Source organism: Ruditapes philippinarum, unplaced genomic scaffold (assembly GCF_026571515.1).
Source record: "Ruditapes philippinarum isolate M1 unplaced genomic scaffold, ASM2657151v2 ctg2457_1_1_1_1, whole genome shotgun sequence".
Taxonomy (NCBI): domain Eukaryota; kingdom Metazoa; phylum Mollusca; class Bivalvia; order Venerida; family Veneridae; genus Ruditapes; species Ruditapes philippinarum.
The window spans coordinates 393,272-410,145 of NW_026861299.1; the positions used below are offsets into that span (position 1 = coordinate 393,272).

General features: G+C 31.3%; 1 protein-coding gene across 7 annotated transcripts in view; it reads left to right on the top strand.

Moving 5' to 3' along the window:
- LOC132715172 (WD repeat-containing protein 93-like) overlaps positions 1-16,874 on the top strand; it is a 61,976-nt gene that overhangs the window by 13,243 nt on the left and 31,859 nt on the right. For all 7 annotated transcript variants that reach the window (XM_060698157.1, XM_060698154.1, XM_060698155.1 and 4 more), the window contains 4 exons: positions 4,830-4,905; positions 9,399-9,585; positions 11,667-11,815; positions 14,791-14,922. In XM_060698157.1, coding sequence (XP_060554140.1) covers positions 4,830-4,905; positions 9,399-9,585; positions 11,667-11,815; positions 14,791-14,922 — 544 coding nt within the window. The remainder of the gene's footprint in view (positions 1-4,829; positions 4,906-9,398; positions 9,586-11,666; positions 11,816-14,790; positions 14,923-16,874) is intronic.

A 16,874-nucleotide genomic window follows, 5' to 3' on the forward strand; every position in this document is an offset into this window, starting at 1 on the left:
TAATCAAATTAGAATTGTCCTTAACTTCACAGAAATGTATTTAACCACAGTAATTTTGGTTGAATGGGGTTTATCTTCTATTTACTAAAGTAGTGTTTTCTTCTATATTGATATGATACACATACGATCTATCACTGTTGATATCACAATACAATAGTTCTAACTAGAGTTGTCTCCCTTACACCAATGAGACATTTAATGTGGACTTGCCATTTACTAATTGGTATATAATTGAGTTCTTTTAAGTATATTAACTTTGATATCTAAAGTCTGTTTTACACCAAAATCTTTCATTTTGTCATGTAACTATACTAATCAAAAATATTATACAATGCAGTTTTTAAATTAAACAAAAGTCAAGCTGTCTACAAGAAAATAAATTAAAAAAAGAAATGGACTCCATTTCATTTGTTGTTCTTTCATTAACTGACAGGATGCAGCTATAAAATTTTCAGTTGACAATGCACATCTGTCCGCAAGCATCCAATGCTAGTAAAGTATAGTCTGAAAGATAAAGCAGGATTATCATTAGTGAGGTAGCTAGCATAATACTGGCAGTAAGCAATCAGCAACAGTTCATAAACAATTACCTGACAGCAATTGCTTACAAACAATACTAGAAAGCAATTTGAATTTAGCAATCAGTGAATGGCAGTAATTATTGGCATTTAGCAGGCATTTCCCTTTAGGTAAAATTATTCCATAGTTTAATATGATAATTATCAACCTTTGAATATTTTTCCTGATAGATGAATTTGTAATTCTGTATCAAACAAGATAGAGTTATAAACCTGTGATTTATATAAATTTCTTGTTTTTCAATCAACACTTATTTTAAGAATCATTAGTTTTCCCATTAGTATAATGCATTAGCCAAGCTTGGAATTTGAACAGTACATTCAAAGTTTAAGGGGTTTCAGTATGGAAATACAATTATTGAGGTACTTTCAGTATAAACCCTAGTCAGTCTCATTTCACAGAGGCGCAGACTGAGCCTTGCTCCATACTGTTGGCAAAACATAATTTTGACAATCAGTTCCAGCAGTTCACTGCAGTCAATTGCAAGGGAAATTAAGATTTAACCTTCTGTCTGTCTACAGACTCGGTTCAGGTTCACTACCATGGTCTAGTTTTTTGCTGTCAAAAATTACCATCAGATATGTTTAACCAGCATTGCAGGGCATTTTGCTGAAACTTTATTATTTTACACACTTCCAGTTTGGGCCATGCTTTACAAAGTCCTACAATCCCCTGGGATGGGGGTAGCAGGGTGGAGTGGGGTGGTAGCAGGGGTTACAATTAATTGGTGTATTATAATATAGCTATCATTTGTCTGAGAATCATACTTTAAATTATTAAAATGCTCTGTCATAGCACCAACAGTCACACATCAGTTATGATTGGTTGTATTTACCTCACGTGTCATTTGGTTTGTTACCTCACAGCACACTTAAACACAGCAAGTAACTGACTATTTGAAGTGTTCCACATTGAACCATATATGTAAAAAAGTTTTGTATTTGTGTCATGCAGTCTATGTGATTTTTTGTGATTTTTCTTTTCAAATGCATAACCATTATTGTTATTTGAGAGAGAAAAAAGTTTTTGCATACTTCAATGTCAAAATTTATACACGTTTTTTTATTTTGTTTTTTATAATATTATTATTTTTATTTATTTTTTTGATAACGTGATTTTCTTGATATTTTTAGGTTGCTAAAGATATTGATATTTGATAGTGACAAAAAACTTATCTCTGAATTCTTAGAGATGATCAATTATAATGAATGATGTCAGTAATCAATCTATTACTAGTTCATTATGTTTTCTTACTCTAGCTGTTAAAGTACAATGATATTATAATCAATTATTTTGTAGATCTAACATTTAGACTATAAATGATACAATAGTAACATTCTAAAATTCAGTAGGATATTACATCAATATTGGGAGTAGACCCTTAAAATGTGATAGCATTATTCTTTTATTGTAGGGTATTCTTATACTAATATAACATTTGTTGGGAGTAAAATTATTAATTGTATAAAATACACATGTTATGTCAAAATTGCCATTAAATCATCATTATTCTTATTATTATTATCACTATCATTTATCATTATTATTATTAATATTAATAATATTAATATTCTCTTCATCATCATTCTCATCATTATTATTATTACTTTCATTATTATTATTATTATAATTATAATTATTATTATTATTATTATTATAGTAAAAATTGTATGTTAACTTGAATTCAAATTTCTGACTAAGGTCACCTTTGAATACTTGTAATAACTATAAGTATGTAAACAATTTTATGTAAGGATCAGTGTTCAGTTAGAGTGGGGACGTTTAGGCTGAGTTCTGGGGATTCTTTGTCAGTTTTGATATTTGAGAACCAGCCAGTAGTTTACAGCCAGGCCGACCAGCAGCAATCTGTACATTTCAACTCATTACTAAATATCTAGAATTTAATAAAAAAGAGCAAACATTAGAGTAGGATAAAGGGGATTTCTTTTTTTCTGGATTTTTTTTTTTAAATAACCAAAATATTTTACAGTATCCTAGGCAAAATTAGATTTTAATTACCCTATATTTATCATGAAGCATTTCTTCACTTGTCAAAATGATATTTATAAAATGAATTCTGGAAAAAAGGTTCACTTGTCAGTGCAGGCTGTGGGACAATTCTCTGGCAATAGTGACAGTTGTTTTTGCATCCCCCTGTCATTTAATTCTCCTAGTATACTGTTATCAGCTTATCTACTAATTTGCTTGCAGGGTAACTGGTACATTTTCGTTGATTTATCAAAATTTTACATATTTATCACATTATTTATATCATAAAACTCTTTGTATTAAAAATTTATTAAGATAAATTGTGCTTAATTATAATCATTTATATTAATTATTTATAATCAGCATTTTCTCGTTTCTGAGTAACATTTTCTATAATTTTACTGTTTTACAGTTCATAATACTGAAAATTGTGAAATAGTTTTATGTTAATATTATCAGTGTAATTATATATTCAGGCTTTAAGTATATTCTGGTTGTTTAATGAATATTTATGTGTTTTTAATTACCACAAATAAACATTATAATTATCACATAAGTCTGTATTAGAATTAAAATAATTTCTCTTCTTTGGTTTACAATGAAATCAAATAATTGTAGTAAAATTGTTATTTTGTGGTGTCAAAAATATTGAATTACATTTTTACTTAAGATTCTGGTTCAATTTATGACAGTTATTGGCTCTGAGGTGGACTAAAAATTAACAGATTGGCTCTCTGTCTGTCTGTAGATAATCTCTCTTTATATTAATGGGACCTACCCCACTTTTGATAAATCGTATAGTTAACCCTTTACCTCATATAAACGCGAAACAACGCACTTTCGACCCCCCCCCCCTTTTTTTTAGGCCTGAAATAGTGAAAAAATGTCCTATTTGGGCCCCAAACACATGTTTTCATTTGAGAAATGTTGCTAAAAAAAGTGAGCACTTTTTCGGCGCTGCCCCCCATCCAAAAGAGGGTTGCCAGAAGGGGGATGTGCCCCCTTCTGTTTGCGGGGTTTGGAGGGGGTGGCTGTCCCCCTCATCGCCAAGAAAATTTTGGACTTGTGAGCGGCTATAGATGACCCCAGACTGATCATAAGGTAATGTGTAACCAACGCTGAAAAGCCTTCGACTCTATCTCAATCCATTTAGAAGTTGCAGCACTTTGAAATCAATTTTGATGGAAAAAATCAAGGCAAAATAGTGATTTTTGGCAATTTTGAGATGTCCCCTCGTTGTCATGGTAACAGGAAATTTAAGACTGAGCATGTCGTTACAAAGGCAATGGTCCAGTCAACATTTGTGCCAAGTTTGATTAGTATTGAAGCATTTTTCATAGTTTCATAGCTGAGTTTGAACTTGTAACAGGAGGCTTTTCAGTGAAAACGGCCATTTTTCACAATATGCTCATGAGGGAAAGGGTTAATGGTAAAAATGTTTTAAACTCTTGCACTATAGGTAAACACTGTATGAATATTTGTATCATTAAAAAAAGGTTTTTAAAGAAAGGACAAAATCAGGTTAACCCGACTTATAAAGAATGCAGCTTCCTAAACATTATATACATGTATAAGTTTGTGCATTCCGTTATTCAAATTACACATATTTTGTAAAAATTTCCTAGATTTCAATAAATGCCTGCAAAAAAAGTATTGTGCCTAAAAATGAATATAGTACTTTTATATCTTTAAGGAATTTCTATATAAAAAACGCTAAGATTTACACAAACATTGTATACATAGTTATGTTGAGACTGCACAGATGTGCATGTGGTCTGGCTTTTTACTTACGATATACTGGCAAGGTGTTGTTGTTGTTGTTGCTAGAAATCAGATAAATAATGTGTTATGTTTAAACACTTTGTTTATATATTGACATGAGTTATTAGTTGATCAAGGAGTATTTCTTTTCAAATATGATAAATTGTTTTCAATAAATCTATACAAGTACTGACATTTTATTCTGTAGTGACAATAAAATAATTTTTGACAAACCAGGAAATTAAATTGTATTTTTATAGAAGTCTTAAATGTTTTCTATAATAATGTAAATCAAATAGTATTTTAGTATCTGTTTAATACTCATACCTCATAGTTAATATTTGCATGTTAATTGTTTTTTCCATAATATAAAAATGTTTCTTTTTTTATTCTTGTTTAAAATTGTTTTTTATTGACTTTTCTTTTTATTTTATGTGTATACGCCTTGTAAGATTTATCATGGTTTATAATAATTTATAATGTATGTTTTCTCTATCTAGGATCCTTTGTCCGGTGAATATAAGTTTGGGTCACCACAGCTGGTCATGAAGGTTAAACCATCACCTCCTCTTGCAGGTAATATATGCTAAAGTATTCACCCATGACCTCCTGAATTTCTGTAATGGACTTGCCCATCTTAGAATCTGGAACAGTTCATGCAAAGTTTAAGGGATTTTTATATCGAAATACACAAATTGAGCTACTACCAGTATTATAGAGCCTGGTCAGACTGCATGGACATGCACAGACTGGCCTGGCAGACTATACTGGTGGCTTATTAGCTTAACACATTTAGCTCCTGTAGGTAAAGGGTTCAAATTGTTTTAGTAAGTTGTTTAATGAAATAAGGTGTATGTTATAATGAATAATTTTATACAGGGGCCTCCATAACTGAGTGGTTAAGGTCACTGACTTAAAGTAAAAAGTTACACAAAAGTCCCTTTACTCCTCTGGAGCCACTATATTTATTCATATCTGGTACTTCAGTCAAGTTGGCATAGTCATCACCAAGGACTGTACTGGGGCAGCTGACTGGTTTCCTTATATAATAGAATTCAACACTCCTGACAGGGTTCAAACCCATTAGTGATCTAAATTAGGCACTTTAAATAACAGCAATCAGCCTTGACGGCCCCAGACTGGCTGTAAATTATCTAAGTTGTCTTATTGATTATAAAGGAAACAACTATTACACCTCCTACACAAGTTATAAATCAAGTTTACAATAAAAATATGATTTTTTATGAGGTTCCTGTAATTTATAAAAAAAAACACCTTTCATTCCACCACCTGAGCTGCTGTATTTCAAATAGAGTTAACATGAGATGACACAAGTAATGTATGGTATATAAAAAAAACAACTTGATATAGAGGACTAAAGTGTTGTTGTAAATGTCACACATTGGTATTACAGTGACATTTAGTTGCCATATAGCAAGATATTTGTAACTTCATTTAAATAATGCATGAGATACAATACTCTAGCACTGATACATGTGATATTTTATTATGTCTTCCCCCAGCAGTAAAGCCTAAGCAAGTCATCATTTTACCTATACCATGTTGGTTGATTATAAAAACACACAAGAAGTCTGTAATTGAAGCTCACAAATCTGAGACCCAAATAAACTGATGCTTTTTGTGGTGGCTAGATAAAATTACATTATGCTATATTTATATTTTCTAATGTGTTTGACGTGAGACATATTTATCCGATTTGTACACCTGGCACCTTGTTTTCTTGAATTTGTTACAGGAATCAAAAGAAGTAACAAAAAGTACTTGCAAAAATAAAATATATAAAAGCATACAGATTAGGAAGATGTTAATTATTATTGGTAATGGATAAAAAATTAATGTTAGCACATCAGGTTACAAAAAACAAGATGGTGGAAATCAACCAATTTCAAAGGCCAATGAATCTCTTGCAAAGGATTGTGGGTCTGGACTGGAAAATGCTTTATATCCCTTTTATAATAATAAGACTGTGGTGATATTTTTAGAATTTTCTGAGTCACAGTGGGTAATTGACTATGCACAGTCATGTACTAGACTATAATATTGAAAAGCACAATCACAAAGTGTAAAGCTTGCTTTCATTTTTTAGCTCGACTTTTCTATGAAAAGGGGAGCTATCCTACTCGCCCCGGCGTCGGCGTCGGCGTTAGCGTTGGCGTCACACCTTGGTTAAGTTTTTCGTACCACCCCACTTTATTTCAGAAGTATTACAAGTATGGCTTTGAAACTTACCATACTTGTTCACCATCATAACCTCCATCTACAGACAAGAGTACATAACTCTGTCAAGGTTTTTGACAGAATTATGGCCCTTTTTTGACTTAGAAAGTGTATTGAGCTTGGTTAAGTTTTTTGTACCACCTCACTTTATTTCAAAACCATTGGAGGTATTGCTTTTAAACTGACCATACTTGTTTACCATCACGACCTTCATCAACAGACAAGAGGACATAACTCTGTTCAAGGTTTTTGACAGAATTATGCCCCTTTTTGACTTAGAAAATACATTGAATATGGGTAAAATCCACTTATTGCCTTAACCCTTGAGATATTGCTTTGAAACTTTTAATGCTATTTCACATCATTACCCCCATCTGTACGCAAGAGAAGGTAACTCTGTCAAGGATTTGTTTAAAAATTAAGGCCTTTTATCGACTTAGAATCTTGGTTAAGTTTTTAGTACCAGTCCACTTTTTGACTGAACTGTTTGAGATATTAATTTTGAAAGTTGGAATACTTGTTTACAATCATGATTCCCAAACATGTCCAGGAGAAGGTAATTCTGTCAAAGATTTTATTTGAATTATGGCCCTTAACTGTCAATGTTTTGTATTATAGGCAAGCACTAAAAAACTTAAAAAATCTAAAAAAATTCATTCCTATCCACTTGTTCACTTTACCATAAATTATGTCATGTAAACATTGCTGTAATATTCAAGGGTATCAAACAACTAGTTCACTTTAAAAATACAGAGATTCTTGTATTGCCTTTTACTGCAAAAACTTTTTTTATTGGCAAGCAATATAATATTGAAAACCACAACCACTAAGTGTAAAGCTTGCTTTCGTTTTTGACCTGTACACCCGCCATTTACTCTTGAAAGGCATAATGCCACTTAGATCTGTTGATTTACAATAAGAAGTCACAGTCAGGTTGCATCAGTTCATAATCAGATAATTTCTTTTAATGTCATTTGAAATTGTTAGGTTATTGTCAGAAACAAATAAACATAAACAGAGTTCAAAGAGATTTTTTAATACATCTGACAGATTAACTTTGAAAATCAAGGAATTGTTAATTTGCATTTAGCTGAATACAATTATCTTAATTGAAATTTGATTATTTGCTCTTGTGGTTTTTCATTTGTAAGGGTGTTTAGACTGAAGAAATATCTTAAATTGACCAAAAAATCTTGCTTTGAGTAAAATGCTATTGTTAGATTCTGTACTGTTTAAAGCTCATTTATAACTGTTATGAATAAACTAAAAGCCATTTTTAACTGTAAAGGCTAGAACTTAGTATTGATAGATATGTATTCTGACCTTTTATTTGAATAACAATAGATTTAACCATGTGCTCTTTTGTTAAAAGCATGTGCAGAAATTCTTAATGTATCCAGTAATCTGATAATTAGAATTAGACAGGTCAGCAGGTATCTATGCATTGTCTTTTGTGATAAAGATTTAATAAAATTATGTAGACTTTTCCATATGAGTCTGGTAAAACTGCACTGAGGAAATAATGCTTGTATAAGTCTTAATGGCTTCCAGAGTCACTTGACTTCTTTAATTAGGGTCACAAACTTGACCTTAAACCCCCTTCAGATTGTTGAAGAAACATTAATTTTATCTCATTCATTAAAAATGATTTTTAACCTTTCAAATAGAAATGTCATTTTATGTTGATGATGACTTATGTTGGTATGATAAATTTGGTGTTGTTTTCCCTAATATAGTGTGTTGTTTTTTTTCTGGATCTAAATATATGCTACTTTTAAGGAACAAAATTACGAATCAGTTTTAAAGTTTGTCTGTTAGTTAATTAAGTAATGTATTATCATTAACATAAAACTGTTCTTTAGACATTCTTCTTGCAGACATGCATTTCAATCTGTGGTTATAACTTATTTGTTGATTGATTGTTGAATTTAAATTTATGATGAATTAAAGGCATAGTAAGCCTAAGTAATTACTATGATTTTTTCTGTAAAAAAGGGGCAAAACCGTGTTTTATAATGTTTAAAATAATGGATTAAGAGCTTTTAAGATGCTTATCACATGGAGAAAGCATTTGTGAATGTGAAATGATTTGTCATGCAAGAAGCAAAACATAAACAAACAAAGCTGTATTTTATTTATACAAAAAACTTTATCGTTATATCTTTACCATTTAAGGCCAAAAAACAAATGACGGTGAAGGTGTATTACCAATGAGTACAATTTTCAGAAACCAAAAAATAGAACATTTAATATGAATAAAGAGTTCTTGAGAAAAAGGCTGATTGTTAATAGGGTTTAAGGGTGTTTTTGTGACTGTTTTTATTCATGAGCTGTTTAAGGTATGCTCACATGATTGAGTCCGTGGCCAAGTGGTTAAGGACGTTGACTGCAAGCCACTTGCCTCTCACTGCTGTAGGTTCGTATTCTGTCAAGGACTTTGGATTTTTTTATGTGAGGAAGTTATCCTGCTAGCTTACAGAATGGCAGTGCTTCTATACTCATGTGCCCATATGGGTTTGAAATAATGCATGGAGGGGCATTTTAATCTATATCTCATGAAAATGTAGATCTAATAGATCGCTTTACAGTCAAAATACTGTGTTTATATCGTCCAGACATGAAAAAGAACAGATTAAAATCACATCATAATAGAACAGTTTTCTTAGGGTATTAAATTATTGATAAGAACAATAATTATTACAGTATATAACTAATTGTTTTTTTTTAAAAACCACCTGTCAGCAAAGACTATGTCCTTTTTTTGTACATTCTCTTAAACTGGTCTTTCTAGACAGGTTTTACTATACTAAAAGCTCTTTTATATTCTGTAGGTTCATCAGTGGCCAATCTTCTAGCTACATGTCAGAAAGTTGAGAGTAATGATGTGATTGGTACAGGACATAACTTACTGTTTACACAAGCTCACCTTGATCTACGGCAGTCAGTATTTGATCATATCCATGACAACCTTCTCAAATATCTCCCTGAAGATGACGAAAATATGGAAAAATTACAACAGTAAGTGTGCACATATTAAAGTCTGATTCAAATCACTTAAATAAAAGATCAGACACATAAGCAGGTGTGTTTTACAAAATTAATATGTTGAAAAATGCGCATATTCCAGTTAAAGTAAATGTAATATTACAGATTTTAAAGAAAGAAATGAGCTTGAATTTCAATTTCCATGTAAAACTGTACAGTTTGAATTCATTCAGTGATTTTGAATGTGTTAGGATGTTATAAATTATTGTACAAACTGTCATTTCACTCTGATAGCTGCACTTACTTTTTGATATTCGTTCATTTTTGAAGCTTGGGAGTTTTATATATAACCATACAACCTTAGAAAGTGACAACAGCTCATTGACATTTATGACCAATGGCTGACATCAACAATTTACACAATCTGACTGAAGTTCAGATCTACTTATTTCTTCTGTAGTGTTTTAGGAGCTAACTTTAATTAAATTTCAAATCATTTACATTTATACAATATATGTGAATATACATGAAACAGTTATGGATAACTTTATTCAGAAATATCAAAATTTCTTCAAGTAATATTATGCATTTCTTCTAGCTGTACATCATTAAAAAAATTAAAAAAATAAGAATTCCTAAAGAACGTCCAAAACAACAAAATTGAAAATATTGTAGGCTCAGTCTAATTTTGCATGTTTATACAGCAGCATAGCATCATTTTAAATCCATGAATGGTTTCTGCCACTCATTGAAATAAGTTGTGATAGGGTACATTGTTTGGATGGGGGACAGCGGGTACACACTTTTATATGATGTACAATAAATAGAGAAGCATGGTATGTCTAACTGTTCATGTTGAGATGTTTTAGAATAAGCTAGATGCTTACATAAGATAAACTAAAACACTTTTCGCTCGGTGTTTTGTTAACAATATATCTGTACTATAGGCAAACAGTGGTAAATAATACATGCAAATATTTGACCTCATTAATTATGAAATATAGAGAAAAAATGCTTTGTAATAGCTCTGAGAATAACAGCTGATTAGTATAACAATGTTATTATAACATATAGCAAATTATTGAAAAAAATGTTCCATCATTTACCATTATAAAACCTTTGACCGCAGAACCACATCCATTTATTATAGAGGTGGGGTGATATATAACTTTGAAATGTTTAGAAGGTTTTTATGACATGATTTTGATTAATTTAATTTGTGGTTAAACATTTTTCTGTATGAAATGTCACGTACATCAATGGGTCAATGTCAAAATGTCGTTAATTCAGTGAACGTAATTAGCAAGATATGCCAGTTTTGCGTTTAACCTTTGATGTAATAATTAAGATAATTAAGATCATAGTGTTTTTATGATATGTAAATTAAAGAATCTACTCAATTTTCATATGCTGTTGTATTGTCTTTATTGTTGTGTATTCATATATTAAAAATGAATTATTAATTACATCGCAAACAAATAAAAAGGTGCAATACGTCCAAATTAGATTGACTATCAAATTTTATCATTTGATATTGTTGCCTTAATTGAAGGTTATGATACTATAGTTTAAGATACATGTACATGTATGTGGTCATTTCACAGGGTTCTCTTTCAGCAACTTGGGAACAGGACCCCAGAATTTGGAATTTTTATGTTTTAGACAAATTTGGAAAAACTGGCAACATATTGTAAACAAACAAACAAACAAAGAAATCTGCAAATATTTGGTTAATTAAACTTTATATTTCACTCATAAGCACATATTACAATTTGGAATGCAGTATTACAATTTTTTATGGCACAATGCAGTTAAATGTAACAAAATGACAATAATTTTTTTTTTTTTTTTAATTTTTTTTCCTTGAATTGGGAATTTTGGAACATGACCCATTTATATTGGTCATCAAATGGACCAGAAAAAAGCACTGTTCCTTGATAATGCTACATATTGAAGATGTTATTCTAGTAAGTGATATATATATAGTCACCTTAGTGCAATAATGTGTTAACTCCTATTATATTATATAAGAAGATAACCCGTAATTGAATTAAGGTGACAAAATGATTATTATATGTGGTAAACATCTTGTCTAAATTTATTTCCTGTGACAGGTATCCAAACTTTCATTTCCTGACAGCTGGTCGCATGTTACCACAGGGATTGGAACAAGTCAGTCTAGAGGGGAGACCAACAACTGTGGCAGTCTGGTGGCCAGGCTCCACCACTTTGATGCAGTATTCATTAATAAAGACATCTAAAGGTAAACTCTTAAGAAGCATTGCCCTTTTTCTAATGAAAAAAAACCTCCAAAAGTGTATTGCCCATTTCTTCATTATAAACACACTAAAATTGCACGTTTCAAATATAAACATCGTAAAAATATTTGCCCACTTTTCCTTTATAATCACTTTCTTCATTTCAAATTCAAAATTAAAAAAATTAGATTATTTCACATTATTTTCCTCCATTCCCAGAATGATTCTGTTTATTTATAGACATAATTGTTTTGGACAGAATCATATTGTGCTATATGAACATTTATTGTCATATAAAACATATTATTTCTTATCCTACATATATATATATTATTAGTTATACAAGTTCCTGACAGGATAATATATGGAAGAATAGATTCTCAATGAAATGGAGACATTTATATTTCTGTCAGCAAGGCTATATTCTCCTGTATATATCGTACAAATTTGTTATTAACGACATGTCATAAAAAAAACCCAGCAAATATAGACTGTTTTGAAAGAAGCGCGCAAAAAAAAAATGGGTACATAAATAAGATGATACCAGATGTTCAATGGCTGTGTAATAGAAAATAATTCAAATATAAAGTCATCATTATAAGCTTGGTAACTTTTAATAATTTTTTTGAAAGACACATGAACCAAGAAATATGCCATAAAGAACAAAACACAATAATGAATTTTTATGCACATATGTAGATAACAGTCTACAATAAAGAAATACATTGTTACTTGTGGGTGCTTTAGTTCTTTATAGTATATACAGCATTATAGTATACTAAGTGTTTAAGCCAATTCCAATTCGAGAAATTTATTTGAATTATTATAAAATTACATGTATATATGCATGTTTTTAGCTCACCTGTCACAAAGTGACAGGGTGAGCTTTTGTGATCGCTTTTCGTCCGGCGTCCGTCCGTCGTCCGTCCGTCCGTCCGTCCGTAAACTTTTACTTTAAATGACATCTCCTCATAAACCACTAAGCCAATTTCATCCAAACTTCACAGGAATGTTCCTTTGGTGGTCACCTTTAAAAATTGTTCAAAGAATTTAATTCCATGCAGAACTCTGGTTGCCATGGCAACCGAAAGAAAAAACTTTAAATATCTTCTTTTAAAAAACCATAAGAGCTAGAGCTTAGATATTTGGCATGAAACATCTTCTAGTGAGTGTCTACCAAGTTTGTTCAAATAAAAGCCCTGGGGTCAAAATTGGCCACGCCCCGGGGGTCATTGATTTTCCCTATATACATATAGTAAAAACTTAAAAAAATCTTTCTTTTAAAGAACCAAAAGAGCTAGAGCTAAGATATTTAGCATGAAACATGTTCTAATGGGTGTCTACCAAGTTTGTTTAAAATAAAAGCCTAGGGTCAAAATTGGCCCCGCCCCGGGGGTCATTGATTTTTCCCTATATGCATATAGTAAAAACTTAAAAAATCTTTCTTTAAAGAACCAAAAAGAGTTAAAGCTAAGATATTTAGCATGAAACATGTTCTAATAAGTGTCTACCAAGTTTGTTCAAATAAAAGCCCTTGGATCAAAATTGGCCCCGCCCCGGGGGGTCATTGATTTTCCCTATATACATATAGTAAAAACTTAAAAATCTTTTTAAAAAACCATAAAGCTAGAGCTTAGATATTTGGCATGAAACATCTTCTAGTGAGTGTCTACCAAGTTTGTTCAAATAAAAGCCCTGGGGTCAAAATTGGCCCCGCCCCGGGGGGTCATTGATTTTCCCTATATACATATAGTAAAAACTTAAAAAATCATCTTTTAAAGAACCAAAAGAGCTAGAGCTAAGATATTTAGCATGAAACATGTTCTAATGGGTGTCTACCAAGTTTCTTAAAATGAAAGCCCTGGGGTCAAAATTGGCCCTGCCCCGGGGGTCATTTATTTTCCCAATATGCATACTAGTAAAAACCTTAAAAATCTTCTTTTAAAGAACCAAAAGAGCTAGAGCTAAGATTTTTAGCATGAAACATGTTCTAATAAGTGTCTACAAGTTTGTTCAAATAAAAAGCCCTGGGGTCAAAATTGGCCCCGCCCCGGGGGTCATTGATTTTTCCTATATGCATATAGTAAAAACTTAAGAAATCTTCTTTTAAAGAACCAAAAGAGCTACAGCTAAGATATTTAGCATGAAACATGTTTTAATAAGTGTCTACCAAGTTTGTTCAAATAAAAGCCCTGGGGTCAAAATTGGCCCCGCCCCGGGGGATCATTGATTTCCCTATATGCATATATTAAAAACTTAAAAAATCTTCTTTTAAAGAACTCAAAGAGCTATGGCTAAGATATTTAGCATCAAACATGTTCTAATAGGTGTCTACCAAGTTTGTTCAAATAAAAGCCCTGGGGTCAAAATTGGCACAGCCCCCTTGGGGTCATTGATTTTCCTTATATGTGTATAGCAAAAACTTAAAAAATCTTCTTTGAAAAAACCCAAATAGCTAGAGTTAAGATATTAAGCATGAAACATCTTTAAGTGAGTCACAGTCTACAAAGTTTGTTCAAATAAAAGACCTGGGGTCAAAATTGGCCCCGCCCCAGGGGTCATTGATTTTCTTCATATGTGTATAGCAAAAACTTAAAAATCTTCTTTGAAAAAACCCAAATAGCTAGAGTTTAGATATTAAGCATGAAACATCTTCTAGTAAGTGTCTACAAAGTTTGTTCAAATAAAAGCTCTGGGGTCAAAACTGGCCCGGCCCCAGGGGTGTCATTGTTTTTAACTATATGTGTATTATAGTAAAAACTTTAAAAAAATCTTCTTTCAAAAAGCCCAATGAGCTAGAGCTTAGATGTTTAGCATGAAACATCTTCTTATGGGTGTCTACCGAGTTTGTGCAAATAAAAGCCCTTGGGTTAAATTGGCCCTGCAACGTTGGGGGGCTTATATACAGGTGAGCGACCTCAGGGCCATCATGGCCCTCTTGTTTATGTGATAACCTTACATTTTTTCCCCTGTGTATTAGATATAGAGTTCAAACCAGATCTTGTTTGGCCTTTTACGTGTAAAATCACAAGTTCCGAGGTTTCTCCTGACACCAATGTGATAGCTATTGGACTGGAAAATGGAAATTTGGTTGTGTGGGACAGACATATGGGTAAGTTGTAATTTTACTCTGTGTTTTTATGGCAATTGAAACAAAAAAATTGATATGCTGACTCATCACTTCTGTGGGTTGCTATTACATGTATTTAGTTCTTTGCTTACATGAGCTGATATAGTACACTCACATTACACACCTTTTTCTGCATTGTACAAAGTAGGACCAGGCAAAAGGCTTCAGATGAACAGTCTAGGGTCGACATGGCTCTTATATTTGGTTGAATTAACTTAAGTTAACTTCAGTATTGTGTCAACAAAGGATGTACGGATCATTAGTCAAGATCCATGGATTTATGGGTGGGACTAATTGCATAGGGACAATTTTTCTGAAAAGTTTATTTAGGTTTTTGCAAAACTGTCACAATAAGATGCCAAAACAAAGAAAGATATTTTCTGATTTTTGCAAAACTTTAATAAGTAGCTACAATATGTCAAGTTGTCTGGGAAACAGCAATTTAGTCACAAAACTTTCATTTTAAAAGGTAGTCAACATCAGCGCTTCAAAGAATAAAAAAGTATAACAATTTGTGAAAAGACAAATTAAATTTCAGGATTAATGCAAAAATGAGTGTATCTGTCTGCTTCATTTATAGGCATAGATACTATTAACTGTATTCCAACTCAGTCATATAGCTTGTGTTCCTAAAACAAAAGATTTTTTAGAATCATTTAAAGATGACATGGATTGCACAATAGAACAGTGTTCCACAAGTTTTACAATGTTGAAAAAAAAGATATTTAAAAGAACAAAGAAAAAAACAAGGCACTTAAGCTACAAAAATGATCATATAAAATAGCGCATCCTGGACAGGAAATAAAAGACAAAAAAATGTTATTGTTGTGTGCCGTAATTAAACCGAAACTTTAAAGAAAAAAAAAGATATTTAGTTTTTGCACCTGTTCATGTGAAAAAAGATGGTCCAACAATAATGTTTTGTAAAAAACAAAACTAAATATCCTCAAAATTTATTTTTCTGTACTGTAATAGCTGGATTACACAGAAGTAGTGAAATTTTAACAATTTTGTTGAAATTTCGTTTTTGCGTAAAAGTAGATCTGGAAGTCAGGCGGTTTTTTTTTTTTATAAATGAGATATTTGTTATGTAAGATGAAGATAACAAAAAACAAGTATTTTTTGTTACTTTAATTTTAAAGCTTTGATGTGTAATACAAAAACCTGCTATTTTTGATCAAATTTTCAAATGAAATGTCAGGTTGCATGTTGAATTTTACTTACTTTAATGACATATCATTTATCATTTGGAAACAATGTACTGTCAAACATAATTCTTTAGTGAACCTTTGTTTAAAATGTAGAGTATTTTAGAATGTGTGAGACTTAAAATTGTTTGATATCAATTGCTGTTACAGTGCATTATATAAATCTTTGATAATATTGCATTAAAATTAACCTTTAACACGATGTAGACATTTAAAGAAACAAATTTTTAACAGCTGCAATTTTGCATTTGAAAAAGAAAAGCTATGAATAAAATGATTAATGATTACTTTGAGTACATGTAAGTTTGGCAGGGATAAAAGCCATTTTAAGTTACCAGATATTTCTGTAAAATGAGGAACCAGTCCTTTAGTTGAGACATAATACATGTAGTAGAACATGTTTACACTAGTGTGTTTAAGTCAACATTAAAGATTTATAAAATAAATTTCATGAAAGTAGCAAAATAATGATAAACAAAGCGGCATTTTGTTATCGCTGAACAAAATACTTAATAACTATAAATTAACTAATGGCTAAAAAGCAAAACAAAACTGTTATAGAACACTTTTAAAAAGGTGATGGTGGTGGTGGTAGTAGTTTTCACTCTGGATCCAATTCTCTACCTATTGAGCTAACAGGACGTCTTACTTTACAAAAGCCATTTTGGGCTTATTAGGTCTTTTAATTCTCTCATTTGATTTGATAAAACGTTGGATTAATTAAAT